An 18113-nucleotide genomic window follows, 5' to 3' on the forward strand; every position below is an offset into this window, starting at 1 on the left:
AAAGCAGAAATTAAAAAATTACAGTATGTCTTGACTTTCCCTATTCTTCATATCTGACATAGGCATCCGGTTTTGGTGGGTGTAACACTTCTTTAATCTGGCTTATAATTTAAATTCTTAGTGAATTGAGGAAATTTTCTCAAAGTTGTTAGATATGTTATAGTGCTATAGGCTTTAACAATTATAAAAAAAATGAAATATTCTAAATTGTACTTCAAATGTATTATCTGAAATATATCGTTTTGGGGGCAGTCTCCAGTTTTAAGGCACTTCAGCGCAGTTTTGGAGATGCTATCAAAATAGTTGTAGCATTGCTTAATACCTTTTCAGTTAGTTAGCCTCCATGCTGCATTTTGACAGTTAAGATTAAAATATTGTTGCATCTGTCACACTGGAATATTTTAAGCAATAGGCCAAGGTCAATATTGGTGTAGTTTAATTGTTATAAGGGAAAGGTAGGGGCTTGTTTAACATTAATCACTCATTTAGACTATGCCTGGTTTCTCTGTGATGCCTTATTAACTAAGATTAACTAAGCTTAAAGACAGAGAAGAACACTGTGTTAAATTAAAGTCCTGTGTTAATGCCTTGCAGATTCAGCTGCACACAACGATAATAACATAATAGTGTAATACAGTCTGTCACAAGAAGAATGTATTCATGTTTGGCTCAGGTCTGGTGCTGGCAGATGTGAAGTGTTGACAGACTCATAGACTCATTGGGTTTGCTGTTGGAGACGCTATTCTTCTGATCTCTGACTCAGCTGCCTCTCATACAGGCTGAGCACATGATGCACAAACTGGTACTGCTCCGCTGTCTGAATCATGCCCCCCCTAAATACACAACAACAGGATTACATACTACTGTTGATAAGTGTGCATGTGTATAGTTTATGTTGTCATCATCGAAAACATGAGAGAAATCTAGACTTCAAGTGAGACTGAATAATTTTAACATGTGCTATGCTCACTGGCTCCACCAAAATCCCACTCATACTCTTACTTCTTTTAGTAAGATTGTTGATTGTTGTGTTCCCTGGGTTCTTGTTTCACTAAAGTATAAATATGACATGATACACAGGTCAAATACCTTTGGTCATCCATCAGCATGAGGAAGATCACAACATGCACAAATGAAACTAAGATTTTGACCTTCATAAATCAGAAAACTGAAAATGCCCATCTCCACTTTTAATATGATGTTTCAAACAACTGAAACTGTGATGAACTTGCCTGTATAAGGATACAAGTGTATGTTGCCCCTACACGCAGTGAGGAGGAGAGGCAAAAATGTCTCTAAGGATCACATTTGGACAACTAAAGGAATTGGCTGCTTCCTAAGGTCACCAGTTAGCAACACCCAGTTATACAAACTCAATTCCAAAAATGTTGGGACATAAGGCAAAAAAAAAAAAAGCCGTGCCCTTTATGTGTAAATAGTCAAAAGTCAGCAAATAGTCCAACTGTTTAAGAACAGTTTTTCTTAATGAGCATTTACAAGGATTTAGGGTATGTAATTTTTTACAGTGCAGAGATTTTAAAAATAAAAAGCAAGGCCAAAAACCTCAATTAAATTCTCATCAGCCCTCAGATAGCACTGCATTAAAAACCGGCATACTTCTGTAATAGAGATCACCACATGGGCTTGGGAATACTTTGACAAACCATTTTCTGGGCCACAAAAGTATAGAAGAAGGACCACTTAGATAACAAGCATGAAGTTCAAAAGTTAGGGTCTGTTGTGGTATGGGGGCTGAATGAGTAACTTGCACATCTGTGCACATCTTGCAAATAACACTAAAAGATGTTTACACATTATGGAGCAACATATGCTACCCTTTAGACACCATCTTTTTCAGGGATGCTCATGCTTATTTCAATATGACCATGCCAAGAAACATTCTGCATGTGTTACAACAGCATGGCTGCATAATCAGAGACGCATATGGCTCATTATGAGGACAATCAAGGCCCTGTATGCTTGTGTAAATGAAGACCTGTATATCTGAAAGTGGCAAACACTTTCTGTGCATTTAGTCCCCAAATGACTAGTAAGTGCTGTTAAAAGGTGATGTAGTAAACATGCTCCATTCTCAACTTTTTTTGGAGTGTGCTGCAGGCATAATTGGAATGAGCAATATTCACCCAAAAAAAGTTCTTATTGTTTTCATTTTAGTAGAGTTTAAACAGAATTTACTAATCACTGCTTCCTATTTTTATTGACATTTCATGTACTATCCCAACCTGTTTGGACCTGGGTTTGTGCCATCTCTATGCACATCTTTTTATGTGCCTGGATTTCAGAAAACATCACTGGAACTTTAATCATGTTATATCATCAGATGATGCAAATATACAGCTTTGCAGCAACAAACATCAGAGGCATAAAAAGGACATGCAGTGAAGAAGCTGATCCCCCGCTGTAAAGCATGGGGTGGGTGTATTATAATGTGGAGCTGTTTTTTCTCCAAAGATCCTGGGAATCCACACTTGTCCAATAGTGCTGCTATACTCATAACAAAATGCCATGGCATAATTGTACATGATTCATTGTGCTACATAGCTAGTTGCCTCTCACCTTTGATGTAGCACTTTACTTAATTCATTTTTTTTGTTTAAGGCATTTTTTTGTTTAAGATTTTAAAATGCTAGTTTTGCCACAAACAAGCAATTAATATTATTTATATTGCAGCTTTGGCTAAAGAAAGTACTGGAGATGTGCTGGTGTGTTTAATTTGTTCATTCAGACCACATAGTGTGAGCTTAAAAAACTTTAAAAATCAGCCATAGGCCAATTTGGCTTTACAGAAATCAGAATCAGCTATAAAAATTCCCGATCAGTACATTCCTAATTCTAATAAAATATGTTTCATAATGTGTGGTTTTTATTACATTATTTTACCCCCCTGAAAAGTTAGATTTCTCTCAAATTTTCAGCAAAAGATGAAGCTGATAAACATGGATGTTTTTTCTTATGTGTCAATTATTCCGAGAGCCACTGTCTATATGTGTATATGTTAGAGATGCATCAATACCGATACTAGTATCGGCCCGATACCGTGCTCGTTTTCTCATACTTGTCCTCATAAAAAAAAGAACCAATACCAACATCTGATACCACCTGATACCATGTGATGTAAGCTTTGTGTATGCTGCCATACTAATGAACAAAAACTAAATCTAACAATGAATGAAGGTCTACTCGCACAGCAAATTATTGCTGATGCTGTGGCAGTCAGACACCAAGTGGAACTGCGAAGTATAAACTTTGATATAGTGATTTTTTTAAAATTGTCTTTGTAAAACAGGCTGTAGAGAGACCATATTGTCCTACGATTTACATCACTGTCTGGTTTTAGTTTTAGTGCACAGTGTGGCACAAGTTAGCAAGTTAGCAGCTCAGCGTTTGTGCTCAGTACTTGGATGCACATTATGTTATTTTGAATGAAACAGGTTTTTAGGAACTTGTTCATCACAAAGATGTCTGTGAAGAGCTGTCTGATTCACTTTAGCACATCAATCAGACAGAACGTTTTTGTACAGTGTGAGCATATAAATTGTAGGCTTTGTTCGTACACGGCAGTCTATTCAAGGGTGCAGTGTAGGTCGCTAAAGAACAGGATTTCACACAGTGTATGTCTGGCTTGAAAGAATATTTAACTACACCTTTACCAGCCAAGCAGCCAAAAAGACTCCATACAAGACGTAAAACTCGACAATGACAGAACTCGCATGTGATTCCTACTGTTGCCGTGCCATGGAGGCTGTTGTTGAAAGAGACAGAAGAGCTAGCTTTTTTCTGACATTGAACAAAACCTGCTTTTCTCATTGCAGCTCAACTTGATCTAAGGTGATGATGTTAGCATAGCTTGCTAACTATGATTTAACTGTTAAGGTACATTTCACTCATTTACATTAACAACTACATAATTCTGGTTACTCATCATGGTATTGGAATTGGTATCAGCGAGTACAAAACGTAATCATGCTTGTACCGAGGCTGAAAAAAAAATTGGTAATAATGCATCCCTAGTATTGCACAGTATTTACCACACTTTAAACACCATTTTCTGGATTACAAACCATACATTTTTCTGAATTTTTATTTCATCAGTATTATCAGTATAAATAACATTTTCAAAGACATGACATTTAAAAAAAATGTCTGGTTTGGTTGCATAATTATTTAAATCCCATAGATTAATATTTTGCAGAACCACTTTTGCTAAAATTTCATGGATGTACCAGCTTTGCACACTGCTCGTGAGTGATTTTTCCCATTTGTTTTGACTTGCAGCAGATTCTTTAGGTTGTTTGGATGATGCTTGTGGACTGCAATTTACAAATAATACCAGGGCTTGGACTTTCTTCAACATTAACAAGATCCCCTGTCTTTCTTGATCCCATAAAAACAATGCGGTACTTTTGATATTGTAGACTTGTATACCTTTGCTACACTTTCAGCCACTGAAGTCGTTCAAAGTGATTGTGAGTCTATCTGTGGCTTCCCTCATAAGTCTATTACATACTCATATGTTAAGTTTTGAAGGTTGTCTGGGTGTGAGCTTTCATTTCTTAATTATTGAGACTGGAAGCATATTATGTTGAATCTGTTCTTATTTTAAGCTTTTGTATGACTGTAACTGTAGTGTTTTGTCCTCATTCTTGCACTGCACCTTTCCTTCAGGTTCACATGGTTCACAGGTAAAAAATATGTCCTTAGAACTTTCAGAGCACTGGGATTTGAATACTTATGCAACCAGTATTTTTTTTAAATTTTTTTTCCAAAAAACCTGTAAAAAAAACACATAACCTATTGGTATGGTTAGAACATGACAACATGAGTTTTAACTTGTGCTCATAATTATAATTTGTAATCCAGAAAATATTGAATGCTTTTACAATACACATATACACACACGTATATATACAGTCTGTGGCGGCACATAACAAAAACACAAGTGGATGAGTGAGAAATCCGACCGGCTCTCTCTGCATTAAAGCCAGGTTAGGTCAGGAGTCACAACACGCATGTTAATAAGAGACATTTTGTCCTTTCAACAAAGTCAAACCACTTTGGAAGCCGCAACATTTAAATGTCCAGTATGTGTTAATGTCGTAGTATGGGCCAAAAATATAAACGAGAGCGCAGATTTACTTTGCTCTACTTTAAGCTTCAGCTATAGCCGCTTTCCTTCCATCTCCACCAGAAAACCTTTCTTCAAAACTAGAAGAGTTTCTTGTAAAATGTCTCAGCTGTTTTACAAGGCTGAAGTCGCTTCTCATTCGCTTCTCGTTCTAATTTTCCCGTTTCACCTTAAATTCTGCCTTAGGCGCCGAATGTAACTGCTGCACCATTTAAGGTGGAACGGGAAAATTCGAAAGAGAAGCGAGTTCATCTTCGCAACTTTTTTTTAACTCTCGTTGCAGATTTAACCAACCGCGCTGCTTATAAATGCGAATAAGTCCTCCAAATGCAAATGTTCGTCTTAATCTCTGTTTTTTCGTTCGCTACTGGCGAGGCCAGACCTCGGTGCTATGTGACCTGCTGTCTGCTGTCTGTTCTCAGTCGTTGAGAACCAGGGCTTTCGCGCTATGCTGCACACTTTGGAGCCGAGATTCAGCGTCCAGTTTCGAAAATACCCCCCCCACACACCTTCTAGTTCGCTTGCCACATCACTTCCATTTGATTTATTAATAAAAGATATTTTAGATATTTAAAGCAAAGTATTTGTAATGATCCATAATGCATTTACATTATGGATCATTACAAATACTTTGCTTTAAAACTACCAAGTCCTCAGACAGTAGGACAGTAATCGAATCGAATCGTGAGGTGCCAAAAGATTCCCACCCCTAATATATATATATATATATATATATATATATATATGTGTGTGTGTGTGTGTGTGTGTGTGTGTGAGTGTGTGTGTGTGTGTGTATCGTTGCTGTCAGAACGAAACCTTCTGTGTCTCCAAAATGACAACTTTACAGAAAAAGGAAAAACATGCTTTACTTTTAATGCAAGCAATTGAAAGTAATTCTGGAAAAATAATCCAATTTCATTTGGATCATTCATCATGAAGTTAACACACAATGTAAAGGGCACAAGGCATTTTAAAATTATGTAATAAAATAATAAATGAAATGATTAAAACAGCAAAAATGGAGATATGAAGTTTTTTGCATAATTTGAAAACTAAAGTTAGTGTTACTTTGCATTGTGAATGGACAAACAGAAATGGTTCAAAATTACAAGGAAAAATGACAGGTTAAGAATATTTTTCCTTCCCCTGTAACGTTACCATGACAAAAACAGAATGCAACAATTTGCAAATCTCATAGACCTATATTTTATTCACAATAGAACATAGAACACATATCAGATGTTGAAAGTGAGACATTTTACCATTTCATGAAAAACATTAACTCATTTAGAACTTGATGGCAGCAGCACATCTCAAAACATTTGGGACGGGGCAACAAAAGGCTGGAAAAGTAAGTGGTACTAATGAAAAACAGCTGGAGGAGCAATTTGCAACTCACATGACTGGGTATAAAAGGGCAGAGGTTCGCCAATCTGGGAAAAACTGTGTCTAAAAATTGTGAAACAATTTCAGAAAAATGTTCCTCAATGTAAAATTGCGAAGACTTTGCGAAGAATATCACACCATGTACAGTACATAATATCGAAAAAAGATTAAGAGAATCTGGAGAAATCCCTGCACGCAAGGGACAAGCCCGATGGTTAATATTGGACAGGCCCTCAGACAGCACTGCACTGAAAACAGTCATGATTCTGTACTGGAAACCACTGCATGGGCTCAGCAACACTTCCAGAAATCATTGTCTGTGAACACAGTTTGCCGTGCAATCCACAAATGCAAGTTAAAGCTGTATCAGGCAAAGAAGAAGGCATATGTCAACACGATCCAGAAACACTGCCATCTTCTCTGGGCCAAATCTCATTTAAAATGGACTGAGGCAAAATGGAAAACTGTTCTGTGGTCTGATGAATCAAGATTCTTTTTGGAAACAATGGATGCCATGTCCTGCGGACTCAAGAGGAGAGGGAGCTGGTTATTACAGCATAGGTTTGCCCCACTCAGTGAGACACCCTCTGAGACGCCTGTTGAAAGAGCTCTGATTATAGGTGATTCTATTTTACGGCACTTGAAAATAGCTTCTCCCTTAGGTGCCAGTAGCAGTTAACTGTATACCGGGAGCCAGGGCACCGGACATTAGAGGGAACCTGAATCTGCTAGCTAGCCGTAGATATTCGAGGATAGTCATTCATGTAAGTACTAATGACTTTCGTCTGCGGCAGTCAGAAATAACTAAAGATAACATTATCTTTTTATTTAGCCCAGACGACGTCCGATGCCGTAATATGCTCTGGCACCATCCCAGTTTGACGTGGCACCGAAATCTACAGCAGGTTATGGTCGCTGAACTGCTGGTTGTCCAAGTGATGCTCAGAAAACAATGTGGGATTTGTAGATAATTGGCCTACTTTTGGGGGCAAGCCTGGTCTTTTGGGTCGGGACGGTATTCACCCCTCATGGGAAGGTGCTGCTCTCATTTCATGTAGCATAGCCCGTACTCTCTCAGATAGCCAGCAGTGCAGGACAGTCAGTCGTTGACAAACCAGGGCCAAGGTCAGGCAGCAGACAAACAGGCTAAACCGACCATCTGCGAGCTGCCTTGAGATGCCACATAGGTTCCACCTAAGTGAGATTGTGTCTGTTCCCCGAATAAAACAAAGCATCAAAAACCCTTGAAAAGTTTGCTCTAGTAACTTGATTATCAGACCAGTTATACCAGTTTGGAGTGATAGCACCTTTGGTCTAAAACTAGGACTGCTTAACATAAGATCTCTTACATCTAAAGCTGTCGTTGTAAATGAAATGATTACCGATCATGATTTTGATGCTCTGTGCCTCACTGAAATGTGGTTTAGACCTGATGAATACTTTAGTTTAAATGAAGCCACCCCCACAGGCTACAGTTATGCCCTCGTTTAAGCGGCCAGGGTGGAGGTACAGCAACCACCCATACAAAAGCTTTAGGCATGAACCAGAAAGTAGGCTACAAATTCTCTTCTTTTGAAGTTCTTTTTCTTAATATAAATGATCGAAGAACAAATAAGAATTCATTTTCACTAATTACAATCTATAGGTTGCCAGGGCCGTATTCTCAGTTCTTACAGGAATTCTCTTTCTTTCAAGTTAAGAACATTTTCAAATAAAGTAATGATTGTCGGAGATTTTAATATCCACTTTGATAAACCACAAGATCCACTAAGTAAGGCATTTATATCTATCTTACACTCTACAGGTTCCACTCAAAATATACAGGGGCTCAGTCATTATTGCAGCCACACTTTAGACTTAATTCTGACCTTTGCTGTAAACATAGATAACTTAGCCATTCTCCCCCAGAGCACAGCAATCTCATATCATTATCTAATCTCATATGAAATTTGCTTTAGTGGTAATGTACATTCATTACTGCAGCACGCTCAACCTATCTCTCCTCTCTCATTGAAAATATTAAGGATAATCCTAGATTATTATTTAGCACAATTTCTAAATTAACTAAGAACCAAACAGTTACTGAACCCCAGATGCCACTAGCCTATAGCAGCAGTGATTTTATGAATTTCTTCATAAAAATTAGGCAGAAAATTCAGAACGCACAGTTAAACTCTACAAACTTGCTGCCATATAATGTCAATCTAGATCTTGAGAATATTGTAACTACCGCAGAGAGGCTAGAATCGTTTACCTTACTTCACCAAATGAACTAGTTAAAATTATTTCCTCTGCTTAATCTTCTACTTGTATGTTAGATCCGATTCCTACAGGTTTACTCAAAGAAATTTTGCCAGAAATGACCAAGCCTATTCTGTCAATAATAAACTCCTCTCTTAGCCATGGCTTATCCCAAAACCTCTTAAGCTGATCACTGTCAGTTTGTAAATGTAAACAGTGAATGGTCTGTCCTCGTAAAAGTAAAGTATGGTGTATCACAAGGCTCTGTTTTAGGACCTATATTGTTCACATTATGTATGCTATCACTGGGCACCATTATCAGTAAACATGGCATCAATTCCCACTGCTATGCCAAAGACACACAGTTATAAACATCGAGCAAACCAGATGATAAAATTCAACCTAGCAAGATTGATGACTGTATAAAAGACATAAAAGACTGGATGTCAAGTAACTTTCTTCTACTTAACTCAGATAAAACAGAAGTTTTACTTCTTCGTCCAAAAGCTGCTAGAAACATCAAACTATCTGATTTAACACTTAAACTTAATAGTTTCTCAGTTGTGTCATGTTCATCTGTAAAAAAAAATCTTGGTGTCATTATAGATCCCGATCTGTCCTTTGACGCACATATAACGAATATTACTAGAATAGCCTTCCTGCATCTCTGCAAAATTGCAAAATTAAGAAATGTATTGTCACTACAGGATGCAGAAAAGCTAGTTCATGCATTTATTACCTCAAGGCTAGATTACTGTAATGCCCTGCTGTCTGGATGTTCCAGCAAAAGCCTTAACAAGCTTCAGCTAGTCCAGAACACTGCAGCCAGAGTCTTCACAAGAACCAGAAAGTTTGACCATATCAGTCCAGTTTTATCAAACCTACACTGGTTGCCAGCTAAATGACCTATAAAGCTGTAAATGGACTCGCCCCTCAGTACCTGAGTGAATTTTTCTCATACTATGAACCATCATGCCTACTTAGATCACAAGGTGCTGCCTTACTATTAGTGCTTAGAATTAATAAAGTTACATCAGGGGGGAGAGCCTTCTCATACGAAGCCCCCCAACTTTGGAATAATCTTCCAGTCAGTGTTCGGGACTCAGACACAGCCTCAGTCTTTAAGTCTGGGCTAAAAACGTACTTGTTTAGTCAAGTCTTTGGTAATTAGTTTTCTCTGTTAGATAAAAGGTGCAGATCTGGGGGGTTCATGGACGTAGAGTATTATGGTAAACTGGGTTTGTTGGTGCTGTTGTCCCGCTGCTCTCACGCGTTCACTCAAGTTTGCTGACAGTAGAGTGGAGGGATGCTGACATCTCAGGGAGCTTTCATGTCTCTGTCACCTTTCTGGTTTCTCCTTTTAGTTAGGCTGTAATATTTAGACCTGCCGGAGTCTGTGCTGCACTCTGTTAATATTGTAATCTGTGATCAGTCGGTCTTTACAGAACTAACTCTGTGTGTTTTCCTTCTCTTTGCTGAGTTGAACAACTCCCCATCCTGTGCGGTCTGATGCTGTTGCTTCTTCTGCCTTGATTGGGTGCCTATTGCTGGCCAGCCTTCAAAACTGTTTCAGCCTTCAAAACCGTTTGGACCACCATTGAGCTTCACGCTGTACAATGCTGTGCAAACCTTACCTTCATGAACTGACCCTACTGATGATGCTGCTGCTGCTGCATAAACTCAAATCTAATTAACCATTGCTCTGCCTGTTTTTCCCCGTTTTGTATTCTAATATTTTATGCTAATGCTGTTTGCTATCCGGTGTCGACCAGAAGAGGATGGGTTCCCCTTTTGAGTCTTGGTTCCTCTCAAGGTTTCTTCCTCTTGCTCTTAAGGAGTTTTTCCTTGCTACTGTTGCCATTGGCTTGCTCATGGGGGCTTGGACCCAGATTTTTCTGTAAAGCTGCTTTGTGACAACACCTGTTGTAAAACGTGCTACTTGACGTGACTTGAGTTCAAAAGCCTGCATCTCTGATGGTATGGGGTTGCATTAGTGCCTATGGCACAGGCAGCTTACACTTCTGGAAGGCACTATTAATGCTGAAAAGTATATAAAGGTTTTAGAACAACATATGCTCCCATCCAGTATATAAAGAGACAACGTCTCTTTCAGGGAAGGCCTTGCATATGTCAGTGAGACAATGCTAAACCACATATTGCATCCATCACAACAGCATGGCTTCGCAAAAGAAGAGTCCGGGTGCTGAACTGTCTGCCTGCAGTCCAGGCCTTTCGCCAATAGAAAACATTTCGAATATCATGACCCCAGGACTGTTTCTGGGTTCATCAGACAGGAATGGAACAACATTCCTCTCCCAAAACTCCAGCAATTGGTCTCCTCACTTCCGAAGTTGTTAAAAGAAGAAAGACTGCTTCAAAATAGTGGACATGGCCCTGCCCCAAAATTTTTTAGATGTGTTCCTGCCATCAAGCTCTAAATGAGTTAATATTTTTCATGAAATGGTAAAATGCCTCACTTTCAACATCTGAGACATGTTCTATGTTCTGTTGTGAATAAAATATGGGTCTATGAGATGTGCAAATCATTACATTCAGTTTTTATTTACATTTATTCACATTTTACACAGCGTTCCAACTTTTTTGGAATTGGGGTGGTAATTAAATATTGGCCTTTAATGTGGTTGTGCAATTACAATAAATATAAATTATTAAATGTGACATGAAAGTTTTTTTTAATAATTTTAAGTAATGAATAATTTCACATATCTGTGTGTTTAATCAATCTTTTGTCAATGATGCAGCTTGAAACATGAAATAAGCCCTAAAATTAAAGCTGTCACTTTCAGCAGTGTTAGGGGAGCAAGATGTAGCAAATACTGTCTTATGACTAGCTTTTTGTTTACAGTTGAGTATTTCTCCATTTGGGCTTCATTTGATCTCTAGTTCTAATCTAATTCCAATGTAAAGCTAATTGAATAAATAATCCAACTAGTTCTAGATAATTAAAACATAATAAAGCAAGTTGTTACATCAGTTTCAGAAGTTTAGCTAAGTAGCTAACTGTAGATCCAGTCCACTGGCAGTCACCAGCAACCCAGCACATATATTTAATAAAAATTTGTTTTGTTTGCTTCCACTAATCTAAAATAACTCACCAAAAATCGATACGAAATAAACCAGAAAGAGTTCAATTTGCTAGACAAATAGTTTATATTCTGGTTTTAAACCAGAGTGACACAGTCACTCTGTAGGAGAAGTCTTTGTGAAAGTGGGTACATGTATTACGATCATTAATTAAAAAGACACACTCATAAATTTCATGTCACATTTCATATAATTAATTCATTTTGTTAAAAAAAAAAAATCTAAAGACTGTATCATACACAGTACATATATTTATACCTCTCCAAACGCAGCTGGCTGGTTGTTCTCAAAATGTCCACCACTCCTTCACGTCTCAGCTGCTCACACAGGATAGTAGTGGCAATAAAGCAGCCGGTGCGGCCGATTCCTGCACTAAGAGGAATTTTAAAGTCAACACAAATACTCTCTTAGACTTTACTGAAATAATCACTTTAATAGTCTGGAAGAAACCATGCTGAACATGTTTAACAAAAATGTTAGAGGATGAACTTACACCCTAGCTAAGATTCAATGCTGCTGACACACTTATACCAGCACAAAAACATATTAACATGCCACAGCTTTGTTAGTGCCAGATCTGCTCTGAGGATGGTCCACCATCCCAATAACATCTGGTCAGCAGTGTTTCTATGGTGATCACTTTCAACTGATAAATGGGGTAGAGCATGACTAACTGTGCACTGCAAGAGTCAGTAGTTCCATACCTACAAAGTGCACTTATATCGTTGATGTACTTGATAAAATGCCCAAAGAGTGAGGATACAAGGTAGATGTAGCCTAATAAACTGGCCACTGAGTGTATATAGCAAAACATTACCAATTTTTTTGCTTCCACTAATTTATAATAAAACAATTGTTAATGCTAAAATATCATATTTGTTATGGTACCTGCAGTGAACAATGATGGGGCCACTATCAGGTGCAGCCTTTTTCCTTGCTTCCTCTACTTCTTGAACCAGTTGTAAAAGAGGCGGGGCTTTGTCTGGAGTTTTCTGATCTGGCCATGATGTGTACCAGTAGTGCCTGAGATTGCGCTCCTCACCCTCAAACTACAGTCACACACACATACATACATACATACATACATACATACATACATACATACATAAACATAAAAAGTTTGCATGTTTAAATAGTAGATTATACTAGATAATATGGTAGGGATGATACATTTGAGTTATTTTATTAAATAATAATAATTAAATAAGTAAAATCGTATAACAGACTGGCTCGGAATGCTGTGGTCTGTGTCTAGAGAGGAGTTGTTGCATATCCACACTTAAAGTATTTGACCCTTAAAAGAAAAAGTAGATAAGATCTCAAATTTGAAAAATTAGAGTAGATATTCCTTTTGATGCATTTATCTGCTCACCAAAAACAAAACAACAAAAGTAAAAAACATGTTGCATTAGTGGAAATCCAGAATCAATCACTGAATCACAATTTTTGTGCTTTGTGAAAATGTATAGCAAATATACAAATGGGGACATAGTAAAGTGCTGGACCAGTACAAGCTGCCAGAACAAGTTCAGTGCACCTTGACAGATTCTATGGAACTGTGTTGGGCATCATTTGAAATTTTTCAATACTGATACTAAATCAATACTTTTTCAATACCATTTTACTATTTGTGACAAACAAGATGTTAATAATTATTAATAATAAGTACATCTTCCCTTCTTCTTTGCAATCCACATGAATAAATTCATCTTAAAGCTGTAGTTTTTCTTTTCCAAAGAAATGGAAAAAAATGTGTTTATTTGATAATAACCTCACTGCAGAATCTGATAAACAGTAATAATAACCACTAAATATTGTCATGCAATTGAGGAGAAAAAAACACCTTTCCAGCTAGTACGTCTGCTTAAGCCAGGGAGCTTAAACAGTTCAAAAAGTCTGTAATCATTGTTAATGATACTGAACTTGGTAACTGCTCTGCAGCATTCATTCCCTTTCTCAACTGACATCCTTACCTTTTTTTTATTCAAATGGTTTCCCTGTGGACAGCTGCCTTCTCGATAAAAATTTAATTCCTCGAGAGAAATTGGCTATGAATTCTATCCCTATGTAATGCATCATTGTCTATGCAGTCAGTATGTGAACCAATCAATGTTTGGTCACTGCAATTACAGCCATCATTCTGTCTCTAGTAGGAACAAATATCTAAGAACCAAATAGGCAGCATACCATTTCACAATAGCGCATACCACCCTACTCAGTTCTGATTGGTAATTGCCACATCACTTCTAATTTTCATAATGTTAAACTTTGCTCAAATTTGTAGTGTTGCTAACTCCGCCCACTTCAAGTTGCCAACATTTGCACTGCCTGCTGTCGGAGGAAATCACCCAATCTCATTGAAAATAAAAGAATGCTGGCTGCTTTGTTGCATTGCCTGTGTAAATGCAAGGTTAGAATGTCACAATGAATGAAACCGTGTCCATATAGCTCAAAGTGTCTGCGTTTATGTACTAGCATGAAATATGTTTCTGGCCATACAGCTGCGAAATGGTACAGTAAGCAAGTTCCACCCATGTTCCAAATGGATAAATAGTAAAATAATTCACGGTACATTTGTTTACCCACTGTAACATTTTGCCGTGTGATTGGGCGAATCTTATGCAGCTTTTCCCTTTGATTTCTCTAAAATGTTAAAGTTTTGTTTGTGAATTTGCAGAAAACCTTTTACAAAAATAAGAGTCAGTATTTTTCAACTCAGCATGGATTACTTTAAACAGTTGAAAAACACCGCCAAATATTCTCTATAAGATTTAAATCTGGACTTTTTTTTTGCCCAAGAGTATATTTGGTTTGATAACGGTCATGAATTAAAGAATCTGTGCTTTTAAAACTTTTATGCAGTTTTCTGTTTCATTTTCATTACTTAGCTTATTTCATAGTATTTTCTTGCATGGTGCATATGTGGTGCAGGTGTAAAAAATTGTCTCCTTATTTATTCTCTAAATACCATGCTGCATCTGGGAGGCTCTGCTGCTCTGCTCATGGAGCCTGGTTAAAGCTCTGAACAATTAACAAAAGCGGCAAAACTAAAGCAACACATTCCGTGCTGCTCACACGACGCAACGGTAGTACGTGAGTCTTGTGTTGTCCAGTTTGCTGCACCAGTGATTTATTAAAATTACATACATTTGTTTACCCTAGCACTTTTCTGGTTTGTGATAAGGCCTCATTTCAAGCCTATATCTACCAAAAAACACCTACGTAGTGCAGAATGTTCTTTTTTTTTTTTAAATGGACGTAAATTATATAATACATAAAATGAAGAGCGTATGGTCTTGACCATGTGTTCAAGACATTAAGAAAAGTACCATAAAAATTAATCCTATGGAGTGAACATGGAGCTGGTTTTCTTTGATGTGCGAGCGTGCAAGGATTGGGAAATAGAAAACCTGGAGCACAGTTGGAGTGGAGTGATTACAGATGTCTTTGAGCAAGGAGCGCAAATGACCGCCACTTCACTCCCCTCAAATACTCTGTTTCGTACCCTCGCAGAGCTGATGAATCTGATGAATGTGAAACTTGTTGAACGTCATGTCTTCTGAGGATGTGTTATATTTACTATTGTCATTAAATCTTCATTAATATAATGTTGATTACCCATTTGAAACCAAAGCCTCGGGCTGGACCTTTGGCCTGTGTACGTGACATTAATACGCATCTGACCTGACACCTCTTACTTTGAAATGACTATTTCAGGCTTTTAAAAGTTCAGCACTCTGACACCATATTTTAGTGCATTTTTTCCTCCTGACTCGGTAATTGTACTTATTTCAGTTCTTCTTTCAAAAAAAAATACACAGTTCAGTTTTGAATATAAGGTAACCTTATTTACTTAAAAAGCTGGTTACATAATTACTGGCAGGTGTGCTGATCTTCATAAAACAGGCAATGGCTGCAAAAATAGCTACATAGCCAAAAATGCCCACATGCACTGTTGGGGCACTAATTAAGAAGTTTAAAAAAAAAAACCTGAGCTGCAGTGAACCTGCCTGGAAAAGGACACAAGTGTATCTTGTCCAGTGAGAAGGAAAGGCAAAAATTTCTCTTTCTAGAGATTTTCAGGAGATTGCACCATTTTGGGGTCCTCAAACTATGTCACCTCTATGCCAAAAACTATTTGGAAGGTGTACCAGATGAGACCTTTTTCAATCTAACCACAGACATAAGCACTTCGAGTTTGCTAGATACTACTACTTTGATTGGAACCGGGTCCTATAGTCAGAAGAATAAAAAATAGAGCTTTTTCACAACAAACACCTAAGGTGAATTTAGTATAAAAAGACTAAATTCCCCATTGTTAAGTATGGTGAAACATTTGTTGGTATGTTACGATATGGTAAGTATGTTATGGGGCTAGTTTTTTCTCCAAAAGACCCTGGGAACCTGGTTAAGATATATGGTGGCAGGATATTTAAAATGAAAATTTGGTTTAACAATTTTAATCATTTTTTGTGTGGATCTAGGTGATTGTTTTGGATCATCACCCTGTTGAAAGATCCAACCTCCACCCAGTTGGGTTAAATGATAACAGAATCAAGCTTTTGGCATGGCTATCACAGCTTACTGACCAGTTCAGACCAGCCTTTTGCACATTTAATTTCCAGTCAAAATTGCCATTAAGTACAATTTTTAGTGCAATTTCACACAAGCAACTACCCCAACACATCTTTTTTTTCCCTCATGTACATTTAAAAAAGATATTTCTGAGGGGATCAGATATAATGTCTAAAAGATAATCCTCTTGAATAAGGAGCGGAAAAGTCAAAGAAAAATCAGTGAGAAAGAAGTGACAAAAAAGGAAAATTCTGGGAAATAAAATATAAAAGATACAGAGAAAACAGGAGACATGACCACTGTGCAAGACCTGTTAGACCACCAAATCTGTCACCATCAGATAAACAGTACATAAAAATTTAATCTTTGAGAGACAATCAAGCTCCACTCTTGCTTCGGATCTGAAAAAAAAATCCACAGGTGTTTGTGTCTACTCTTCCACTGTAAGAGGGCAAGTCTCATCTCAAAGGATGTGTAGCTGTCAAGAAGCAGATGCTGAGAAAAGCAAATACACAAACAAGAAGAAAAAATTCTGCACAAAACTAAAAGCAAGAAACTGAAAAGAATGGAAGCTGTAATTAAGGCAAAGAGTGGACACACCAAATACTGAAAAATATGTTATTATATTTAGTTGTTGAGGCATCTGTGTAATTTTCTCTTAAATGTGTTCTTTGCTTTTTTCTTGACACTAAAAAAATGAATAACTTGTAGAAAAAGAAAGGATGGTCACTGACTTTTGCACGGTACTGTATACTTTCCTGTAGCATTTTTAAAAGCAAGTACATTTAAAATACAAAAGTACTTTTTGTACATTAAATCAAATAGAATTATAGACTTCTACAATACTTTTACCCAAGTAATAATTTACCAATGGTACTTTCACTTCAGTTAAGGATTTTTTCCTTTAGCTTAAGGAATCAAAATCACTTTAGTGTAAGGAAAAAGTATCAAAATGTAATGTTCTGTAATGGAAGTTCCATTACTTGGCAATTATGATTCATGGTAGAGTTACAAATTAAATTAGTGTCTGTCACTTAGGCCACTTCTGCCAATACAGTGGCATTTACACTCTATTTAAAGCTGCACTATGTAAGTTTTGTTTGTTTAAAACTGAAAGAATTTACATCACTGTGTACAGAGGGAAAACATCTGCTAAAATATGGTGTTCTTGTGTGGCCTGAAATATTCATATAAAACTCAGAGCTGTCAGGTCAGATTTGGCAGTTTTCAGACCACATCAGTCATCTTTGCTGACGACACAGACTCAAAATGAAGGTCCGGCTCGATATGGGCTGGGTACCTGAGCAATGTTGGTGGGTTGTTTCTCACAGTGTTGATCTGTACAGTGCTGAAAGTTAGTGAAAAGAAGCATAGCATTATCGCTGCAGACAACAGAAGGACAAACCCAGTTTTTCCCTATGGCATTACCTTTGGTCAAAGCAAAGAAACATAAAACTGAAGAAAGCAGGTAAGCTAAAAGGGAGAGCGACAGAGTTTGACCTAAGACCAGAATTAACATTGGCTTGGCTTTTCAGAGGTGGCGACAGGTCCATAACCTGAAAGGACTCAGGAGTGATGATGAATTGCCTTTTTTATTACAGGACAGGTAAGTTATACTGGTTGTTTGCTAGCTAACTTCCAAAAATAGCCGGCCAGATTA

The 18113-nt window shown here is 37.4% G+C and overlaps 1 protein-coding gene across 1 annotated transcript in view; it reads right to left on the minus strand.

Annotated features, from left to right (window-relative positions):
- Positions 1–620: 620 nt before the first annotated feature.
- Positions 621–18113, minus strand: part of ptpn5 (protein tyrosine phosphatase non-receptor type 5) — a 96183-nt gene continuing 78690 nt past the window's right edge. Inside the window, exons 11-13 of the mRNA XM_036584482.1 lie at positions 12767–12927; positions 12137–12250; positions 621–833 (exon numbers count right to left, since the gene is read on the minus strand). Coding sequence (XP_036440375.1) covers positions 740–833; positions 12137–12250; positions 12767–12927 — 369 coding nt within the window. The 3' untranslated portion in view covers positions 621–739. The remainder of the gene's footprint in view (positions 834–12136; positions 12251–12766; positions 12928–18113) is intronic.

Source organism: Colossoma macropomum, unplaced genomic scaffold (assembly GCF_904425465.1).
Source record: "Colossoma macropomum unplaced genomic scaffold, Colossoma_macropomum, whole genome shotgun sequence".
Taxonomy (NCBI): Eukaryota; Metazoa; Chordata; class Actinopteri; order Characiformes; family Serrasalmidae; genus Colossoma; species Colossoma macropomum.